This window comes from Cynoglossus semilaevis, chromosome 10 (genome assembly GCF_000523025.1).
Source record: "Cynoglossus semilaevis isolate Cse_v1.0 chromosome 10, Cse_v1.0, whole genome shotgun sequence".
Taxonomy (NCBI): Eukaryota; Metazoa; Chordata; class Actinopteri; order Pleuronectiformes; family Cynoglossidae; genus Cynoglossus; species Cynoglossus semilaevis.
The window spans coordinates 8859533-8877477 of record NC_024316.1 but is presented as its reverse complement, the minus strand read 5'-3'; the positions used below and the strand labels follow the sequence as shown (position 1 = coordinate 8877477).

At 38.7% G+C, this 17945-nt stretch overlaps 1 protein-coding gene across 1 annotated transcript in view; it reads left to right on the top strand.

Moving 5' to 3' along the window:
* The window catches only part of tafa5l (TAFA chemokine like family member 5, like), a 50313-nt gene extending 37073 nt beyond the window's left edge, over positions 1–13240 (top strand). The window contains exons 4-5 of the mRNA XM_008318597.3: positions 8012–8054; positions 11792–13240. Of these exons, the coding sequence (XP_008316819.1) occupies positions 8012–8035 (24 nt within the window). The 3' untranslated portion in view covers positions 8036–8054; positions 11792–13240. The remainder of the gene's footprint in view (positions 1–8011; positions 8055–11791) is intronic.
* The last annotated feature ends 4705 nt before the right edge of the window (positions 13241–17945 follow it).

Sequence of the window (17945 nt, the reverse complement as noted above, 5' to 3'; positions counted from 1 at the left end):
TATTTGAAGTTTGTGATAAATCCACAGGTATGTCAGCAATTATAGAAAAAAATAATTCAACATTAAAAACATATATATATATATTATATATAATGTTTATACATATATAATGTAATTTAACATAAAAACAACATTATATATATATATATAATTTATATATTTAATATATAATTGTTTTTATTGTTGTTTTTTTTCTCTATAATTGCTGATATACCTGTGGATTTATCACAAACTTCAAATTAGGTAAATGTTAAAGAAAAAAAAAACACTCCCTGTGTCCCTCGACTTTCAGGGTCATGGCTAGGACTAGTTGACCGGGGTCATGTCACATGACACCTGGACAGCTGTAGGAGTTTGGGTCATTTCACTGCTGCATGCAGCATTCATTATTCTCATTGTTGTAACTGTACTTTCTCTGCCTTTATGTTCAAATTTTGATGTGCCACTTAAAGCTGCGGAGCTGCAGACACCCACACACCTCGCAGTCTGTACGTTCTGCTTTCTCTCTGCTGATGCAACACAAAGCGCTTCGGACCAAAATATAACATTAGTCAAGCAGAAAGCCGAGGAGCCTTCCTTCGTCTAATTTATTACCTTAAAAGCTGCTTTGTCTGTGGAACAAAAAACAAAAAAACATCCAGTGTTATATTTAAAGCCCTGCTCTGTACGTTATGATTCATATGAGCTTCATGTGTGCATGGCGCCCGATGGCGTTCTGCAGAAACTGATGTATGAGAAACAAACTGAGGACTGAGGGTGTGTGTGTGTGTGTGTGTGTGAATCTGTGTGTGTGTGTGTTGCATGGTTGCATTAGCATCAGTTCTCTTATCTGTGAAAGTGATTGTAATTTCATTTCACATTTAGCGTGCCGTTAATAAAAGCCTTCATGTAAACAGCTGGTTCCACTGAGCCTGTTTTCAAGGACTCCTTTAGTGCCTGTTGGCGTTCGCTCTGTTGGTGAATCTGTGATACTTCACTTACCCTTTGTATGACTGGAGTGTACTTTTTAAGGTTATGTAAATTGTAGATTTTCTTTTTCTGCTTTGCCACACTCCTGTGCCCCCCCCCCCAGCCCCTCCCACCCACCACTCTGCTGCCTTCTGAACTGTCTGCCAACAGATTTGTATTCTCTGCGGGTCGCCATCTTTAGATAGAGGTGGTCTTTGATGGAGAAATCACTTTCATTAGGTGCTGCAGCACTGTGACCAGCAGCATTCATTTAGCCTAAATAAAAGGCATAATGAGAGACGAGCGAAAGTAGGTTGTTTCTTGAATAGTAACTCGTACGTAGGTTGAAAATGTAACCTTAAAAATAATGGAGTGTGGTAGTTTAAATGCACTGGTTTCTGATACAAAGGGAATGAGGACGGAATGTTCAATGAGAAATATTTTCATCTTGAAAATAGAAAACATTGGACCGGAAAAATGTTAGGATTTTAGATCTACGCCACTGTGCTGCGTGTCCTTCAGAGCTCATCTTCAGTCTTATTTGTACTTTGAATACTAAGAGCCAGCAGTTCATTTAAATTTGTTATTTCAGAGTCAGTGTCTTTGTAACATCAGTTTATATATGTTCTAGTTCTTATGGAAATGTTTCAGTAAACCTTTCCTTTTGGCACCTTATTCATTTCTCTGATACAAATCTATGACCCATCGGTTTTTACTGTTTCCCCACAAATGGAACAAAAGGAGAAATTTTTCATTAGAAATATCTTGTAAATTTACACAAAGAATATCCTAGTAAGAAGTGAGGCTCTCACAGCCTGTATTTACTTTTGAACAAATGATCTGCAGTTTGTTCACTCTTATTTTTAGAACGCACAAGGACATCCAGGAAGGTTGTTTGGCAATCTTTTTTATCTAATTCTTATAAATAGTCGTCTAAGTCCCCGAGAACACACAACACAGTTTTTTCTGTTGGATGTGCTTCGAGTGTGTGTTCTCAAGTAGATATGAAGATAATCATCCAACAAACAACAATGTCCAATCATTTATTTTCCGCTCTATAAAAATGTGAAAAAGTTTTTGCTTCAGTGATTTTGGTTGCTGTCTGAAAAACTGGACTTTTTTTTTTTTTACTTCTGTCACCTATTGACATTTCTTTAGCCGTTCTTCATATTTGACCCTACATGGACCCAACATTTTTTATGACGAATGACATCAGCAGCAGTGGCCCTCAACTTATATGGGTTTGAGGCCCCCGATCTACTGTACACCACGTCAGGCTTTAGTGAACAGTTTTTTGATTTTCTGAACGTTGATTTTTCACATCCTGTGTTTGGTTTTATTTAAATGCCTCAAGGGAAGGAGTGCATCCAATTTTAGATTTTTGGCCGTTGTTATTGTACACCGACAAGGTCCTGACACACAAGTGCATAATAAGCAACTAGTAAAATTAGAAATAGGATTTTTAGATCTACGAAGAGAAATAAGGTTTAAAAAGCCACTCCTGAAGACACTTGTTTTAAATGAGCAGTGCAGCAGGGCGCTCTGGGTAAAACATTAGGAGAACAGGGGGCAGTCAGAGACTGATACTCACCACTGTACATCAGACAGAGCAGCTTCAGACTCCACATCATCCCTCTTCTGTTCCACCGGCTCTGCTCCAGGCTTTTATATACATTGCTGTTTGTGAACTGAGAGCAGCTCTGCCATTTTGTACAGCGACAGTTTCTCCCTGGATTCTTGGTGGGGGAAGTGGGGGGGTGGGCATAAAGTGACCTTTCTGACGCACATTTCTGGAATGACTGATGTTTAAACAAAAACGCGCATACACACAGTACACAGAGGTTACGGCTCAGAAGCAAACATACCCTTTATTTCAGTTATATTCGCAGATCTGCAATTAATCAAGCGTAAGAGAAAAATGTGCTTCCTGGTCTTCGCCTCATCTGTTGTCACACGCTGTGGCGTAATCATCAGTCTCCAGGAGGAGATAGCGTGTGGACCGACGCAGAAAATATATTGAAATGCCTTAGATTGATAGAGACATTATGATGAGGCAGAGATTGCTGAAACAAAGCACCCATGTTGTGTGAGTGAACATGGAAGGTTTTCCAGCTGCTGTCGGAGCCTCCTCGACTGGTGCGCCGTTCACAAAACATCAATGTTTTTAACGTTGGACATGTTTCCTGCCATCGCTCCACTCCCCTGGTCGGGGCTGGGACTGACTGTGGTCCCTTCTGCTGTCACTTTGAGCACATTTTCTCTTCCACTCCTATTTGAAGTCCTTTCATTGCCAGGCTTTGAACTGCCGTTTGTGTCTTACCCACACACCGCTTGTCTCCGGAGCTTCGTCTGGTGTTAAAATTGTCAGAGCCGCAGGCCAAGTTCCATCGCTGAGTGGTTTGTGTAATAACTAATGCAGATAGCCTCTTTATGGACTGGACACCAGCTCAGCAGCGTCCTGTCTCAGAGCTCTGATGTTCTTCTCTGCCCTTTGGATCTTTTGTTTATGCATTTTTAATATATTGTTTAGTGCCTGCACTGGAGCAGACGGCAGCAATCTATCATTTTCGCCCCATTTAAGAAGCTGAATTTGCCCTAAAATATACAAATCTGCTGGGAGATACCTGCAGCGTCTCACAATACTGGGGCTGTATTATGAAGTATTTGCTTCTGTTTTACTTTGATTGTTGGTTTTTCATAAGTATTGCCTTATTTGTATTTAATATAACTTCTAAAAAAGTGTGTGGGTTTGATCAAATAAGAAAAAGGAAAAAGCTTTCATAAAATCTGGGAAGTTTTCTTTCTTTTTTAGGAAACTCATATAGCACAGTCCCCACAGTAAAAATATTAGTGAATGTTAATAAAATCTCAACCAGTCATCAGGAAAAAAGACCTGTTCCACAGTGGGTTCTAAGACCAGCCTTCACAGCATCACAATTAGAATTATTTATTTTTTCTTTTTAAACCAAGATTGCTGCAGCAGCTCCAGTTTAACTCAAGAGAGGAATTAAACCCCTGTATGAATTATTTGCCCTGTTTCATCATTGATGAAAGCAATAATTAATACACATTTGACTCACGGGCCAAATGAAACCTGTTCAGTGGGCTGTGGTGGCCCCCAAGCCAGACTGTGGACACACTTGGTCTAATCTTAAATGTATGAATTGTCAGAGTGAGGCTTCACAGAGATCAAAACTTCATTTTCTGTATTCAACCTGCCTATTGTTGAGTTAGCTGGTTACGAACCTCAATATTTCACAATTTAACCCATAAATGCAAAATCTATTTTATAGCTTTTTTTTATAATGCTAAGTTACTGCTCTCCAGTGCACACCACAGCTATATATTTTGGACTGGATATTTCATTGTATCGTACCTTCCACACCGTTACTCTGCAAGCTCTGGAAACTGGATTTACGGGTCGTTATCCATCACAGTTTACATCACGTCTAAAACTATTTTCGTCAATGAAACACCAGCGTTTTGAGGTCGTCCTGAGTTGCTGACTTCACGGGTTTATTTGCCTTTAAACTGAAGGATCGTGCACCTGTAATTGAAAATGCTTTAAAGCAAATTCAGACATAACCAGAGCAACAGTTTGACAATGAAATAATAAATAACAGGAACTGTTCTCCATGATATATGTTGTCCTTTTGAAACCTGGGTCTTATCGGCAGTTCTTTCCTTCCACGGTGCAGCAGCAGACCGTCTGAAAACTCTCTCTCTCTAAGTATGCAGTGCCTGATGCCTTTGTACGCCTGCTTCATTCACAAAGGGCCTTCAGTAAACTTGTGCTGTGCTTGTTAGCCTAATGACAACAGCAGTGTGAGTGGCCAGTAATGACTTGGACCTCAGTGAGTCTCCAGTGGATGAAACCAACTCAGTCCTGAACAGGAGTCCACTTATTATGAGAGAGACCCCGGGGGAAAGATTTTTAGTTACTGCAGTGATGGCACAGTGCCTGTCTCCTGGCGTAATGGTAGTACAGAGGACTGCTGGTGAGAATTCTGCAGCTTGAAGTGTGACCGCTTACACAGTCTCTGCTTTGTTTCCACTTGGGCTCTGAAAAAAACAAGCTGTCTCCTGTTAAGCCACCGTGGTTTCTGACTAAAAAACAAAGATTCCTGGATGAGGTACTGGTACCTTGGCTGCCACTTGGAGTATACTTTATTTTAAAAAAATTACTCTGGTCTAAACGTATGCCTGGTTGATGATAAGGAAAGAAGTTATTTGAAACATTTTTTTTTCTTTTGCCAATCTTCACTGGCACTTGTTCCCGGTTGCAGGATACGTCGTCTTGTAAAGTCAGAAACTTTATCGTTAATGTGCAGATGTCGGCGTTATTATAAAATGAACTCAGCCCCAAGCTAAAAAAACAAGGTTTATGATCTACAGCCAGAGATACGCTGCACACGTCAGCATCACCGCTGTGTTTTACTGTGTTTAACAGCTGTGTGTCTGCTGCAGGCTTTTTATTTGTTTTATCAATTCAGTCAACGGCTACTGGAAATTCTGTGGCTGTACATGAACTTGGAGTTTCACAGAGGCATGAAACAGCTGCTGCAGAGTCAGAACCCCGAGTACCCTGAGTACACTGAGTACCCTGAGCACACTGAGTACCCTGAGTACACTGAGTACCCTGGGTACACTGAGTACCCTGAGCACACTGAGTACCCTGAGTACCCTGAGGACACTGAGTACCCTGAGTACCCTGAGGACACTGAGTACCCTGAGTACCCTGAGGACACTGAGTACCCTGAGTACACTGAGTACACTAAGTACACTGAGTACCCTGAGCACACTGAGTACCCTGAGTACCCTGAGGACACTGAGTACCCTGAGTACACTGAGTACACTGAGTACCCTGAGTACACTGAGTACACTAAGTACACTGCTACTACTATGTGTGTTTCCTAATCTGATGTTTGGCCTCATCTTGTTCAATATGTTTAGTATTTTCTTTAGTAAAATCAGTATGTTTGGTTGCATGGCAGTTACAAAATGTGAAAATTAGGGCATTCAAAATAAATGTGTTAGTCATGTTAAGTTAAACACGTTTAAAACATATTTTTAAACAATTACAGTTTTTAATACATTTTGATGCTTGGGTCAATGGTCATGGAATTTTTCCATGACCATACACTCATCGTTGCTCTAATCCAGTGGTTCTCCAGCTTTTAAACTCTGTACCACATGAGAAAACACTGAGCTCCCTGAGTACCACCACGATGACCAACATTAGAATATAGCTTCCCTGTTAGCTTCCACCACAGGAGAGATGTTTAGAAAGATGTTTATGTTGAAATGTTGTTTTAATTGTGCATGGTATGTTTCAGATTTATTCAACTGAAAATATTAATTTTCTCCACGTACCACTAGAGTGCGCTCACGTACCGTTGGTGGTACGCGTACCACAGTTTGAGAACCACTGCTCTAATCCACAGCATGTGTTTGTGGAGGCTTGGTGTCAGACCAGCCAACCAAGCACAGGACAGAGGCTTCATCAAAGTTTTAAAAACAACTCTATGAACATGTTCTACCGGCCGTCCTTCAGACGTACAGCACAGTTTCTTCATATTAACGACCACATTGTTTGGATTAGTCACAAAAACACATACATCTACCTGCTGTTCTCTGTCTTCTGTCCCTGCAGTACAACTCGAGTATACACCCACCTGTTAACATGCTGTTCACTTCGTGCCCCTTCGTCTCTGTCACATTCTGAATGCCAGTGAGAGATTCGTGTGTCATCGTGTCCTTGGACTGCTGTGGTGTAAACAGCAGTGTTTACTTGACTACATGGCAGGAAAACAGTCCCCTGAACACCAGACCCATGAGGCTAAATTCACCTTGTTACCCTTTTAATTAGTAGGTGCAGTTAATAGTGCTGTCTGCTCCTGCCACCTTAGCACTCTGCTCCGACTTCAAGAATCCCTCCGATCGATAGCCATGAGTGGGACTGAGACAGAGAGATGAGCAGCGGGGAAGTGGGATCTATTGTTGGAGCAGCTCAGGTGCATTTGTAATGGATTTAGAAGAGAATGCAAATAGGATTCAACTCTCCGAGGAGACTTGGAGATCCCAGGTACCAAAAAGTGCATTATTGTTACATAGGATAACAAGGTCCCTGGGTTCCAGCGTCTCCTTTTCCACATTTTCTCCCCTATGAAAATGACTGTAATAAAAAATCTAAGGGTTTGCTCTGCAGATTCTATTGCCCCCTTATAGGCTTTTATTCCCACCAACTGCTCGCCCCGTGCTCATTTCTCTTCTTGTTTTGATTTAAAGATGCAGTGGAAGTACTTAGCATTTAGATGACATGCTGCCGGAGAGGTGTGATGGATCAGTGCCTCTTCAGAGGACTGAATTTCCTCGACAGTGCCGCAGCAAGTCGACCGAGCAGGACAGACAGAGCGACAGATCGCAGGACGACGGGCTGGGTGGGCAGCGGAATATCAAGTCTGTCTCAGTGCTGCAGAAAACCCTGGCACAGCTGAGAGGAGAGGCATCACCGCTGTGAATGCCAATGCAGTGCCCGGGCAGCCGTCTCGCTTTGGCTCCTCTGATTGGTTAAACAGACCATTAGCTTCCTGATTATGATTAGCAGAGTCATTATCTACTAAAAAGTGACTCATTCACCGACATAAAGAAGGCGAGGGAGCTCTTTTGCGTCCTGTGGTCAAGTGGAAAATAGAGTTGTTTCCTGTGTTGGTTTAAAGATGAATGCAGGAGGATCACAGGAAAAACAAAATGGAGCAATCGTAACATCAGCGTCCTGCAGCCGGTGTCTCCACTGAGAGGAAAACTCTCTCTCGTTAGTGCGGACCATGTTGTGGCCATTACTCGCCTGTATGTTTCGCTCATGGGAGAAAAGCTGTTTCTTCAGAGGTCATAAAAACATGCAGGGAAACAAAACAATCTTCATCTCCCGCCGTCTCGCTGCAGAAATCATTCGAACGGCCACCGTTTGTGCTTTTAAATTGACATATGCTGTTCTTTGTCCGAGGCCAACACACTCAGCCCTCTGTTTCTTTGATCCTCACCTTCTGCTTCTCTTTTACAGCCTTTGCCCAAGGAGCCGTCGTAGGCAGCAGGGAACACAGCAGGTACGTCTGTTTTAATGATGGCTTTTATTCGATTTTTACATACTGAGTCGTCGAGTTCACATTCGGGCCAGTCTCACAGGAAACCACACACTTTGATCACAGCATCTTCAATGATCTTTGAAGATCTTTGAGGAATAAAACAATGTTTCCACTGAAAATAAATTTTGTTTTTAAGCAACAACAATGAATTATCCCTAATTGTCAGAAAATGTCAGATTATGTTATTTGTTGTTGATTAAGTTAGTATGACTGCATGGAAGGTACTCTTTATATTGACAACCAAGAACAAAATAAGGTGAAATTATATTATTTTAAAAAATATATTGATTGATGACAGAATGAGAACAGGTTGTTTTACCGTCTCCAAAAAGGCACTACATCTGTTGGAGGGCTGATTAATTTAAAATGTTTTATTCACAATTATTATCTGTCTCTATATATATATATATGTATATATATATATATAGACAGATAATAATTGTGAATAAAACATTTTAAATTAATAGTATGTGTTTTGACATCAACATTATTCATCTCAACACATTAGTTTAAGGTGTTAGTTTAACACATTTTCTTTGCTGTTAATGATGAAAATAAAATTTAAAAATAAATAATAACATGTTTATAAATTATTTAACATTTTTAAAATTCTTCTATTCAACTTCCTAACTCATATATATTAGAAATATTTTATAGTATAATATTAAACTTGTAGATAATTATTTTTGGTATTAGGGTTTTAGTTTTTATAAAACTTCTCCCACTTCATTACATCTATTCAACTTCTTTACCCACAGTAAGCCATGCATACATTATAGAGATGACATGATGTTGATTTTGACACAGAAAATTCCCATGAGACAAATACATGTTGTATAAGGGACTCTGAATATAACCAAGTTGTTGTTGCTACAAGTACTGGGCTGAAGATTCTAGAATCTTAACTATCATTGTGGTTTACACAGAAGTGGAGAATATAATCCACTGAGTTGCAGATGACTGCAGAAACACTCATTCCTTGAAGACATTGTTGTAAAATGAGATTTTAAAAAAATCTCTGAGGAATTTTCGTTTGAAATACTATCAAGAAAGTTAAAAAAATCTCTGAGTAATTTTCGTTTGAAATACTATCAAGAAAGAAAGAAACAGACCATCCAGACACAGCAGTGTTGGATACTGAGGCCAGACTTTGATTTGAAAAGTGTCTATTCATCAACAAGTATTCTTTAAAACTGAGCTCAACACTGAGCCTAAATTAAAATGAACATTTAAGAGTAGAGAAAAAAACTTAAAAGCTTGAAACCTCTGAAGTATATGTTTGTGGATATTTTTTTAAATTAATTCTCTATCTCCTCTCAACAAAAGCAGCGACCAGAACAATCTTCTCTGATTTCCAATAGCAGTGTTGACATGACCTCGGTGTTTGTATTTTGAGACCATCATCAACAATCACTGCAGGTTACTGCGACTCTGCTGGAAAGTTATTTTCTGAAACATTTGACTTTTGTCTAAAATAAAAAATAAAAACTAGAAAAGAAATCTGCGACAGATTAAAGTGAATCCATCTCCTAAGAACATTGACTGAGTACCTGTGAAGCTTTTATGCTCTGCAGAAACCACAGGCATTTGGAATCTGCATGCTCTATGTCTCCTAGCCAATATTTGAAGATTGATTTTCCCTCTTCCACAGAGAAAACAAAATGAATCACGCACAATTACCAAGGACGGGGGGGAAGAGGGGAATTGGGGGCATCATAAATATTTATTTGCCAGCCCTGGGAATTTGTGCAATTCTGTGTGGATTTGCCAAGTCATATTTAAGTGTCTGAATGATTTATATGGTCAGTGGTGGGCGTCACATTTGTCCACTGTCACCCCTAATCATCTGTGTTTTTAACTTGTATGGACTTATCCATATAACACGCTCACGGCCCATTATCCCATTATCATTCCAATTTGTTTCTTCATCAATGATAAATAAATGACTAAATAAAAGTATCAACTACAGATCAGCAGGAGTGGAATTCTCCAAGGAAAAGATCATATTTTTAAGTCTGCAAAAAAGCTACCACTTATAAAACTAATTTAAGCTTAAAACTGTGGTTGTGTCGTTTATTTTAATCATGAGGGCAATTTACAAGAGTGAATACAGATATTTTTTTTCATAAAAAATTCTAATTTGCAAACAATAGATTTTTCTAATAATCTGTTATTGCATTTCACAATATACATTTATTGATTTATTATCATTTATTAACATTTATGGAGTAACTGAAGGATTTGCAAAAGATGATAAAACAAAATAAATGTATGTACATTCATATATACATTCATGCATACATACACAAATAAAACAATGGGCTCAGATGTAGACCTCTGTTTCACATGTCTGCTGTAGATAGTATTGTTTTTAACAAATACCTTGATTATTATTATTATTATATATTAGTATTATATATTATTATTATTATTAACTCATAGGTGAAACTGAACTGGATTTATAGCCGTGAACAGCAGTGATCTGTCCATCAGGGGCCTGATGTTAATATTCCTCATCAGCTTCACCCAATTATTCCTGAAAGGAAAGGATAAAATATTCCAAAGCATAATTTCTGTTTCATAAAGACTGACAGCACATGAGCACAGTGACAAGAGGTTAATGCAGGACTTCCATTTCATTTTAATTGTCTCACTCTGCTACTTAAAGGAAAACGTGTGTGTCTATCTGTCCGTGTGTGTGCGTTTCCTGTTGTATAATAAGGTGAAATCAATTAAAGACGACAATAAAGGAGGTAGAACTTCCTGGATCTCTCAGTGATGTGACAACAAATGAAGGTTATAAAAATGTTTATGGTGGTCGTTATAATAATTAAAGACACAACATCTTTTCCTGGTGGAGGAGACATGATCATGGAGTGAGATGCTGAGTTTATTAGGCTTATTACAGACAATTAACCACTGGGCATCTTCAACCCTGTTTTGTAAGGCTGTTATCTCTGCCTTGACAAATTTAACTACGATGTTGTGTAGTTCATTTTACATGTTTTCCTACAAATGGCCATGGTGTGGCACACAAACATTGCTGAGTGGGTTCTTTATTTTTGTTAAAGCCACCATGATGTTAGTAATTTGACTTTTAAAAAAGACTCTTCATAAAACAGCTTTTAAAGATTGGATTAGTATCATTTTTTCATTTGGCTCATTTCAAGCTAACTATCTTATTTATTCCAGGTCTAAATTTGAGTTTTTGTCTAAGCTAAGTTTTCAGCTATTTTTTAATACATTTTACATTTTCTTTCCTTCTAGCTTAAACTCTTCTAGCTAAATATATTTGATGCCGTATTTTATGATGTTTTGCTATTTCTTGTGTTTATTTTGTGTTAACTTTTAGATCAAATCTAATTAGCTAGATTTGATTTTCTTTGTCGCTTGTTATAATTAAGTTCCCACTATCTTTCATCATCATTCCAAAAAATCTGTAATTAAACCTTCAGCTTTTAATCAGAGACCATGCAGCTATTTGGTTTTTGTAAACTTTAACCTATTTCATGGTTAACTGGTTGTGAATTAATAATGTCCTCTACAGCCTAACTCCAAAAATATAATAAATATACACAGTATAAATCTTGATGACATGAATTTAATGTCACATCCAGTTTCTTTGCACTAAATGAATTCGACCAATGAAATCGTCTGGTTCATCATGTGTCTCTGTCTTGTCTTCTGTTCTTCTATAGGCTCAGTGACGTCCATATCTCCAAAAGGAACTGATGCCAGTTACTGCAACCCAACATTGTGCCCATTCACCAACAAGCCTCCGAAACTTTACAACCGGCCTGAACTTCAGTTTTAATAAAAAAAAAAACATATTATATATATATATGAATATATGTAAATGAAAGTCAGCCCAGGCTTCACCAATTACCACAGAGTCCGAAAAAAACTTTTAAAAAAATTTGCCAAAATTGGAGAACGTGAGCAGCATGGTCCACCATCATTTACGAGTTCCCACTGCAGTCAAATTAATGGCCACTGTAGAATAAAACCCCTGCAAAGATCTTTTTCTCTTTTTTTCCAACTTTTTTTACCCTCTCTTTTCTGGCCACCATCCATCCTACTGGGGACAACGACTTGATTTTTTGTGTGTGTGTTCTTTGTGGTTTGATTTAGACTTTGTGAAAAAGTCTTTGAAAACTCAGCTTCTTCGCTTTTATCACCATGAAACTGCCCAAGGTTACATTTCGGCCAAGTTTCTTTGTAAGAGCCTTCATTGTTGAAATCAGACTCTAATGTCCGCTGGATTCTGGCCTTTCACACACAATTCTCTCTCCTTTGCCGGGCAAAACTTTTTAAGGCCGTGGCCTCTTATTATCTCTGCTCTCAAAGTTTGGATTATCCCGATGTGGAAAAAGCATGGAAGACAGTCTGAGCGTCAAAGAAGAGACAATTAAAATGAAAAGATTTCTTTGCCTCTGTGAGTGAAGGACGTTGTGGTGAAATGTTTCGGACGACTTCGCTTATATCTCATGTTTTATTTTAAGTGTGGTGCCAACGTAGACTAGAAAAGTCGTACCTGAGCCTCTCACATCTCGAACACCTCACCGGGAGCATTTAGCACATGTACCACTGGCTCAGTGTGTGTGTGTGTGTGTGTGTGGTGTGGTGTGGTGTGTGTGTGTGTGTGTGTGTGTCCGTGTGGGAGAGAGAACATGCAGAGTTACACTGTGAAAAAGTCATATCCGATGCATCAATCATACTCTTGTATATCTTTTAAACTTGTCACAATCAGATATTTCACCTGGAAAGAAGCATTTGTGATTTTACAAGTGTTGGATTTTATTTGTATCTTTGTAGATGAATCCTTTCCTGTTTTTCTTTCTCATCCTTACTTTAACACTATAGCCATATTTATTTTGGGGGGGAGAATACTATTAAAACTGGGTACAGCTCTAAAGTATGTCATATAAGTTAAATTCTGTAATTGAAAAAACAAATGTATGTGTGATTAAAATGTAGTTCAGAATCCTTGACTAAACTGTTAAATATTTTGATATGAAATGTTTTGGTGTGGATCCAATTAAAGACAAAAAGAGTTTAAAGAAAATACAAGTAGCACAACAGTGAGACAAGAGGGCAGAGTAAAAAAAACAACGCTATGATTTCACACAAAAAAACACTAAATAAAACCCACAAAACACAGTGTTGCGGAGTTATTGCATTAGATCAGAGTATACTGTGCTGTCCAGAGGTGTCCAGATCTTCCTTCTGCTCCTAATTTTAAAAAGTGGAATTCATTGTTTTTCTACGGACACAGTAATAACTTTGCATTCTGAGGGCTTCACGACCGCAGATTGCAAACATTATTGCCACGTGTGTTTCCTTCATACAGTTGTGTTACTGAATGTATACCTTTGAAGGTTAAAGAGTCGCAGCTCACACCAAGAATCACAGGTGTAGTCACTCTGTTTCCTTCAGTTTGACACAAACTATTAAATACTAGGTTTGATTCAACACGACTGCAGGTAAGTGACTGTTCGTCTGTTTGTAACTGCTGCGAAGCTGAAGGAAATCCATATACAGTACATTATGTTAAATGATTTTAAATGTCAGCTGAGTAATTGAACGCTCTTACGAGTATATCCAGCATCACACGCAGTACTCACTAAAGTAGGAGTTGACACTGTGCTGCTGATGTCATGTAAGTAGAGAACGGACTGAGGACTTGTTCTCACACTGACAAAACTAAAATGCTTTTTGTTGTTGTCAAGTCTTTTTTTCCTTCTAAAATGCTGTTCCTGTTGTTCCACGTTGTTATGAAAGAGGGATTAAATGATCAACTCTCCTCCAATTATTTTCCCAACATGAAGCTACAGCAGAAACCCGGACAAACAAAAGCCGATAGAAAGTTTTCTTTTGCAGACTAAAGAAAAACCTGACATTATATAATATATAGCGCTCACAACTCAAAGTGTATTATCACAGCTGTCCACTGCACTTTAACGCTGCCTTAGCGTTTGTGTCATTTTTCTTTTAACTTTATATTTTATTTATTCATTTATTTATTTTATGATTTGTGTTCTATTTTAACTAGTCATTTAGATACTGGTCATTTTCATACCACTCTTCATTAGGTTAGGTCTCTAGTTAATGAAAGAATATAATTTACTTTGGTTTCACTCTTTGGCTCTTCAGAACAGACATTCAAGCCAGAGAACTAAATGAAAGGAAACTCCCTCACAACCTGTGAACACCATTAGCAATTATATTTAGAGTCTCATTCAGTGTAGAAAATAGGTCAAAGGGTTGCAAAAAACATGCGGTATAATGAGGAATATTGTGTGTTCCACTTGGCTGTGAACAGAGCAGGCGTGTTGTAAATCCTGTGGTTGCTGTTGGAGCAGCGTTAGCACTCACCTCCCACTCAGTTTGCGGTGTTCTTTGGGCAAAGCCCTTGCTGCTGCTTTCTCCCATTTTCAATTTCTGTCTTGCTGTCTCAGGTTTTTGAACGCAGGCTGCTGTTGGGATCAACAAATGGTACAACGGTGGTTTCCTACCGCCCGTCATCCACGGTACGAGCACAGAATGTTCACTAGGAAGCACTTTCCCTTGCCAGGAGCAGACAATGGGGCTGTCATGAAGCTGCTAAGTGGGAAGTTATAACCACAGCTGTGTGTTTTGATTGTGAAAGAACTGCTATGTTCCCTGGCTCTTAGGAGTTTTGAAAAGCTACACTGAGCATTTGGAATAGGGCTCCTTCGATGTAATTATTATGATCAGTCATTGACTGGATTATAGGAGGAGAAAATCACCAATTAGTGCGAGCACATGGGAACGTGTCCAATAACCGATGAATTAACTAAAGGGAACTGTCTTTAAATGTTCTGCATATGTGGGTGGACTGAATGACAGGGTTTGTTTTTAGAAAGTATGCAAAGACACTGAATAAAATAAATACTGGCGGCTAACTTCAGCAAACAACTGCCATTCTAAAAATAACAAGCTCTTTCTATGAACCAAAGGTGTTAGGGTTATTTATTTATTTTTCCTTGAAATCAAATTCATACCTCCTTGGTATTAGCATATGCTTGTGGCTAAAAAAAAAAGCTCAAGTGCGAAACAGTAACGTCCCTTTTGTGACATAATAGAATCTGACAAGTGATTGATCCAGGTCGGTCCTGCAGTTGTTCCTGAGTGGCCCTGCCGTGGCATACTTTTTGTGCAGTAGTACCAACCCTAAAGGCCTTGTAGGCCTCATTGTGTTCTTGTTTTGCCGCCACGGCCTTGTCGTCTACAATAGATCCCTGGTCGAGCCTAATGAGACACAAACAGACCCCAGAGGTTCTGGCTGACTTGCTTTACATGGCGTCATTTGAACAGAGCAGCAGTGTAGCAAATTAGCATTTATGCTCACATAAAAATCCATTTACTGAGCCATTAGCTTAGCATAGTGCTAATGATTTGCCGGTTATGACTCGCAAGGGGCTTTGGTTAGCGAGTGGATCATCATTAACACTTACAAGGCAACAAGCCTGGGAGATTAGAGATTAAAATCAAAGTCACTTTACTATGACTCTTCAGATCTGTACCAGTTTGGAAATCTTTTGCGTTATCCCTCAAGCTAATGGTGAGAACTCAGCAGTCTACAAGTACAACCTGTCCCAGATTATCTGAGCAACTACGGCTCCACAAATGGAATACAACTAAGTCATCAATGTAATGACCTTCAGGCAGCTTTTTATTAACTCCTGGTGAGGGATCTGACATTCAAACAGCACATATATTTAAGTGTCACACTCTGCTGTACACTCAGACCTGCTGCTGATGGTATGTGCAGTGTGGCACCATGCCATAGCTACTTGACGCTGATGAATGTGTCGAGCAAACATGCCCCTGAATTAAGTGTCACTCACACCACAGCGTGATTTCCTGTGAGGGGAGAAGCCACAGCTTCACCTGAAGATGTTTCCTCACCGCTGCTGTAGCCTCTCGCGGTACGGGGGCCACTTCGTGTCGCCGCCACACTGTGGAGGAGTTAGCTTCAGGGGAAAGATGAAGGTATAAAATGGTCGTTTTGCTAGAGCAACACAAGCTAATTTATCATTCTCCAGGGGTCAGGCGATGCTTCCCTGGTTGTGAATTTTAATGTTGTTTTTTATGGGTCTTAATAAACTCTATTTTGCTGCAAGCTTTTATGCAGGAGAGCACACCATCCTTCACTTGGCTCATTTAGTTAGTCAAGGGAAGACGGTCCAGAGCCAAATTTAACCAATAGAGTTATCGTCATCATTATTGCCTAAATCTAATAGGACAAAGAGAGGTGAAAGGTGACAGATAATGGAAGTCAGTGACATGTTCTAGAAGAACCGTAGAGATCCAGAGGTATCATTTCTACATGTTTCTAGAGACAGCATTTTATAGGTTTTCACCTCTTTTCCTTTTAGGACACAAAAGAGAACAACAAAAATGAAAATAAAATAAGCACGTGCATTTTACTGTTTATTGCTTTTTTAATGTACCATTGATTAAACACTTAAAAAAGAATGTACACTGAAAGTGTTCTCATAATATTTCTTATCATCATAGTAAAATTAAAGTACCTGATCTTGAACTGAATTTCTCTAAACCTTTCATCCAGCGTCAATACCTCAGTCTTTCTCGTTTGTCACACCAAAAAATAAAAGAAGTTGTATTTTATATTAAAAATATACATATTCATTTTTAGAATTGGCAAGTGGATTTCAACTCAAGCATCCTGGGCTAATAACAACACATTTACAAATTTAGCCATAAGATACTAAAGTTGTCCTGTAACTTTAGCTTTTTAACTAACTTTTAGCAAATTCTCATTTTCCCGTTTCTCCGTATATTTGGCTTTTTTTGGGTTTCAGCTGGTGTTACCTATTTTGCTGTGTTTTTCAGCTCCCCTTTGCATTTTGGGTTTTTTAGATGATCTTTTAGTTAACTCTAAACACTAATTAGCATTTGAATCATAAGTTGATTTCCAGCACCTAAGGTGAAGACACTTTTCATAGTAATTGATTGCTGTATTTTGTCATGAAAAAAGCTTTATAAGCTCAACTAATAATTCAAAAAGGCAACTGTTGTTTTAATAAACGACCGCAGATCCTCTTAGCATCACAATTCTAACATTTCACATCATTTAAAGTGATAATTACAGTTTGCATGTTACAGAGACGGTTTCTAAAGAGGCAGTATTTCGTGCCAGACTCATTTTCAGATAATCCCTAAAAACAGGAAGGAGGAGGAAGAAACAAAAAAGTGTCAAGGATGAGCGTGTGTATTGGTCTAAGTGCATTTACCACCCACTCAGCTCTGCTTTGTGCATTTAAATTGTTTTTCGTGGAACAAAACAGTGTGCCTAATTTCAAACTTATCATTAAAGATAAAGGTGGGTTTTATTTTTTTAATGTTCCTCTGCATGAGCAGATTCTATTTTCATAAATTAAATGTGTATCGAAGCACAAGGAGGGAATAACAAACAGCAAGTTTACTTAAAGCCCACTTTTCCAAATATAATTACTTTAAGATTTGCCTCCACTGGGATTTGGAGAGGACGCTGAATATTTCATTTCAAAGGCATTCTATTCTGGGGCAAAGTACAAAAACGGTGTGTTCTAGGAATAGAAATCTGCTGTAGAGTGGAGAAACAATGGGAAACATTTGGGCTCACACTTTACAAACCAAATCCAGAGCAGTACTTCAAATGGACACTAGGGTCAGAACAGGTACGGTCTTAAAAGTAAACTTATTATACAAATAGTGATAAAGGGCTTGTTTTTGTTTTTTGTTTGGGTTTTTTTTTTACATCTTATCTTCAAAATGTATGCTTGAAACTTCAATCTGAGAAAGAATATTGAATTCTCGGGACTG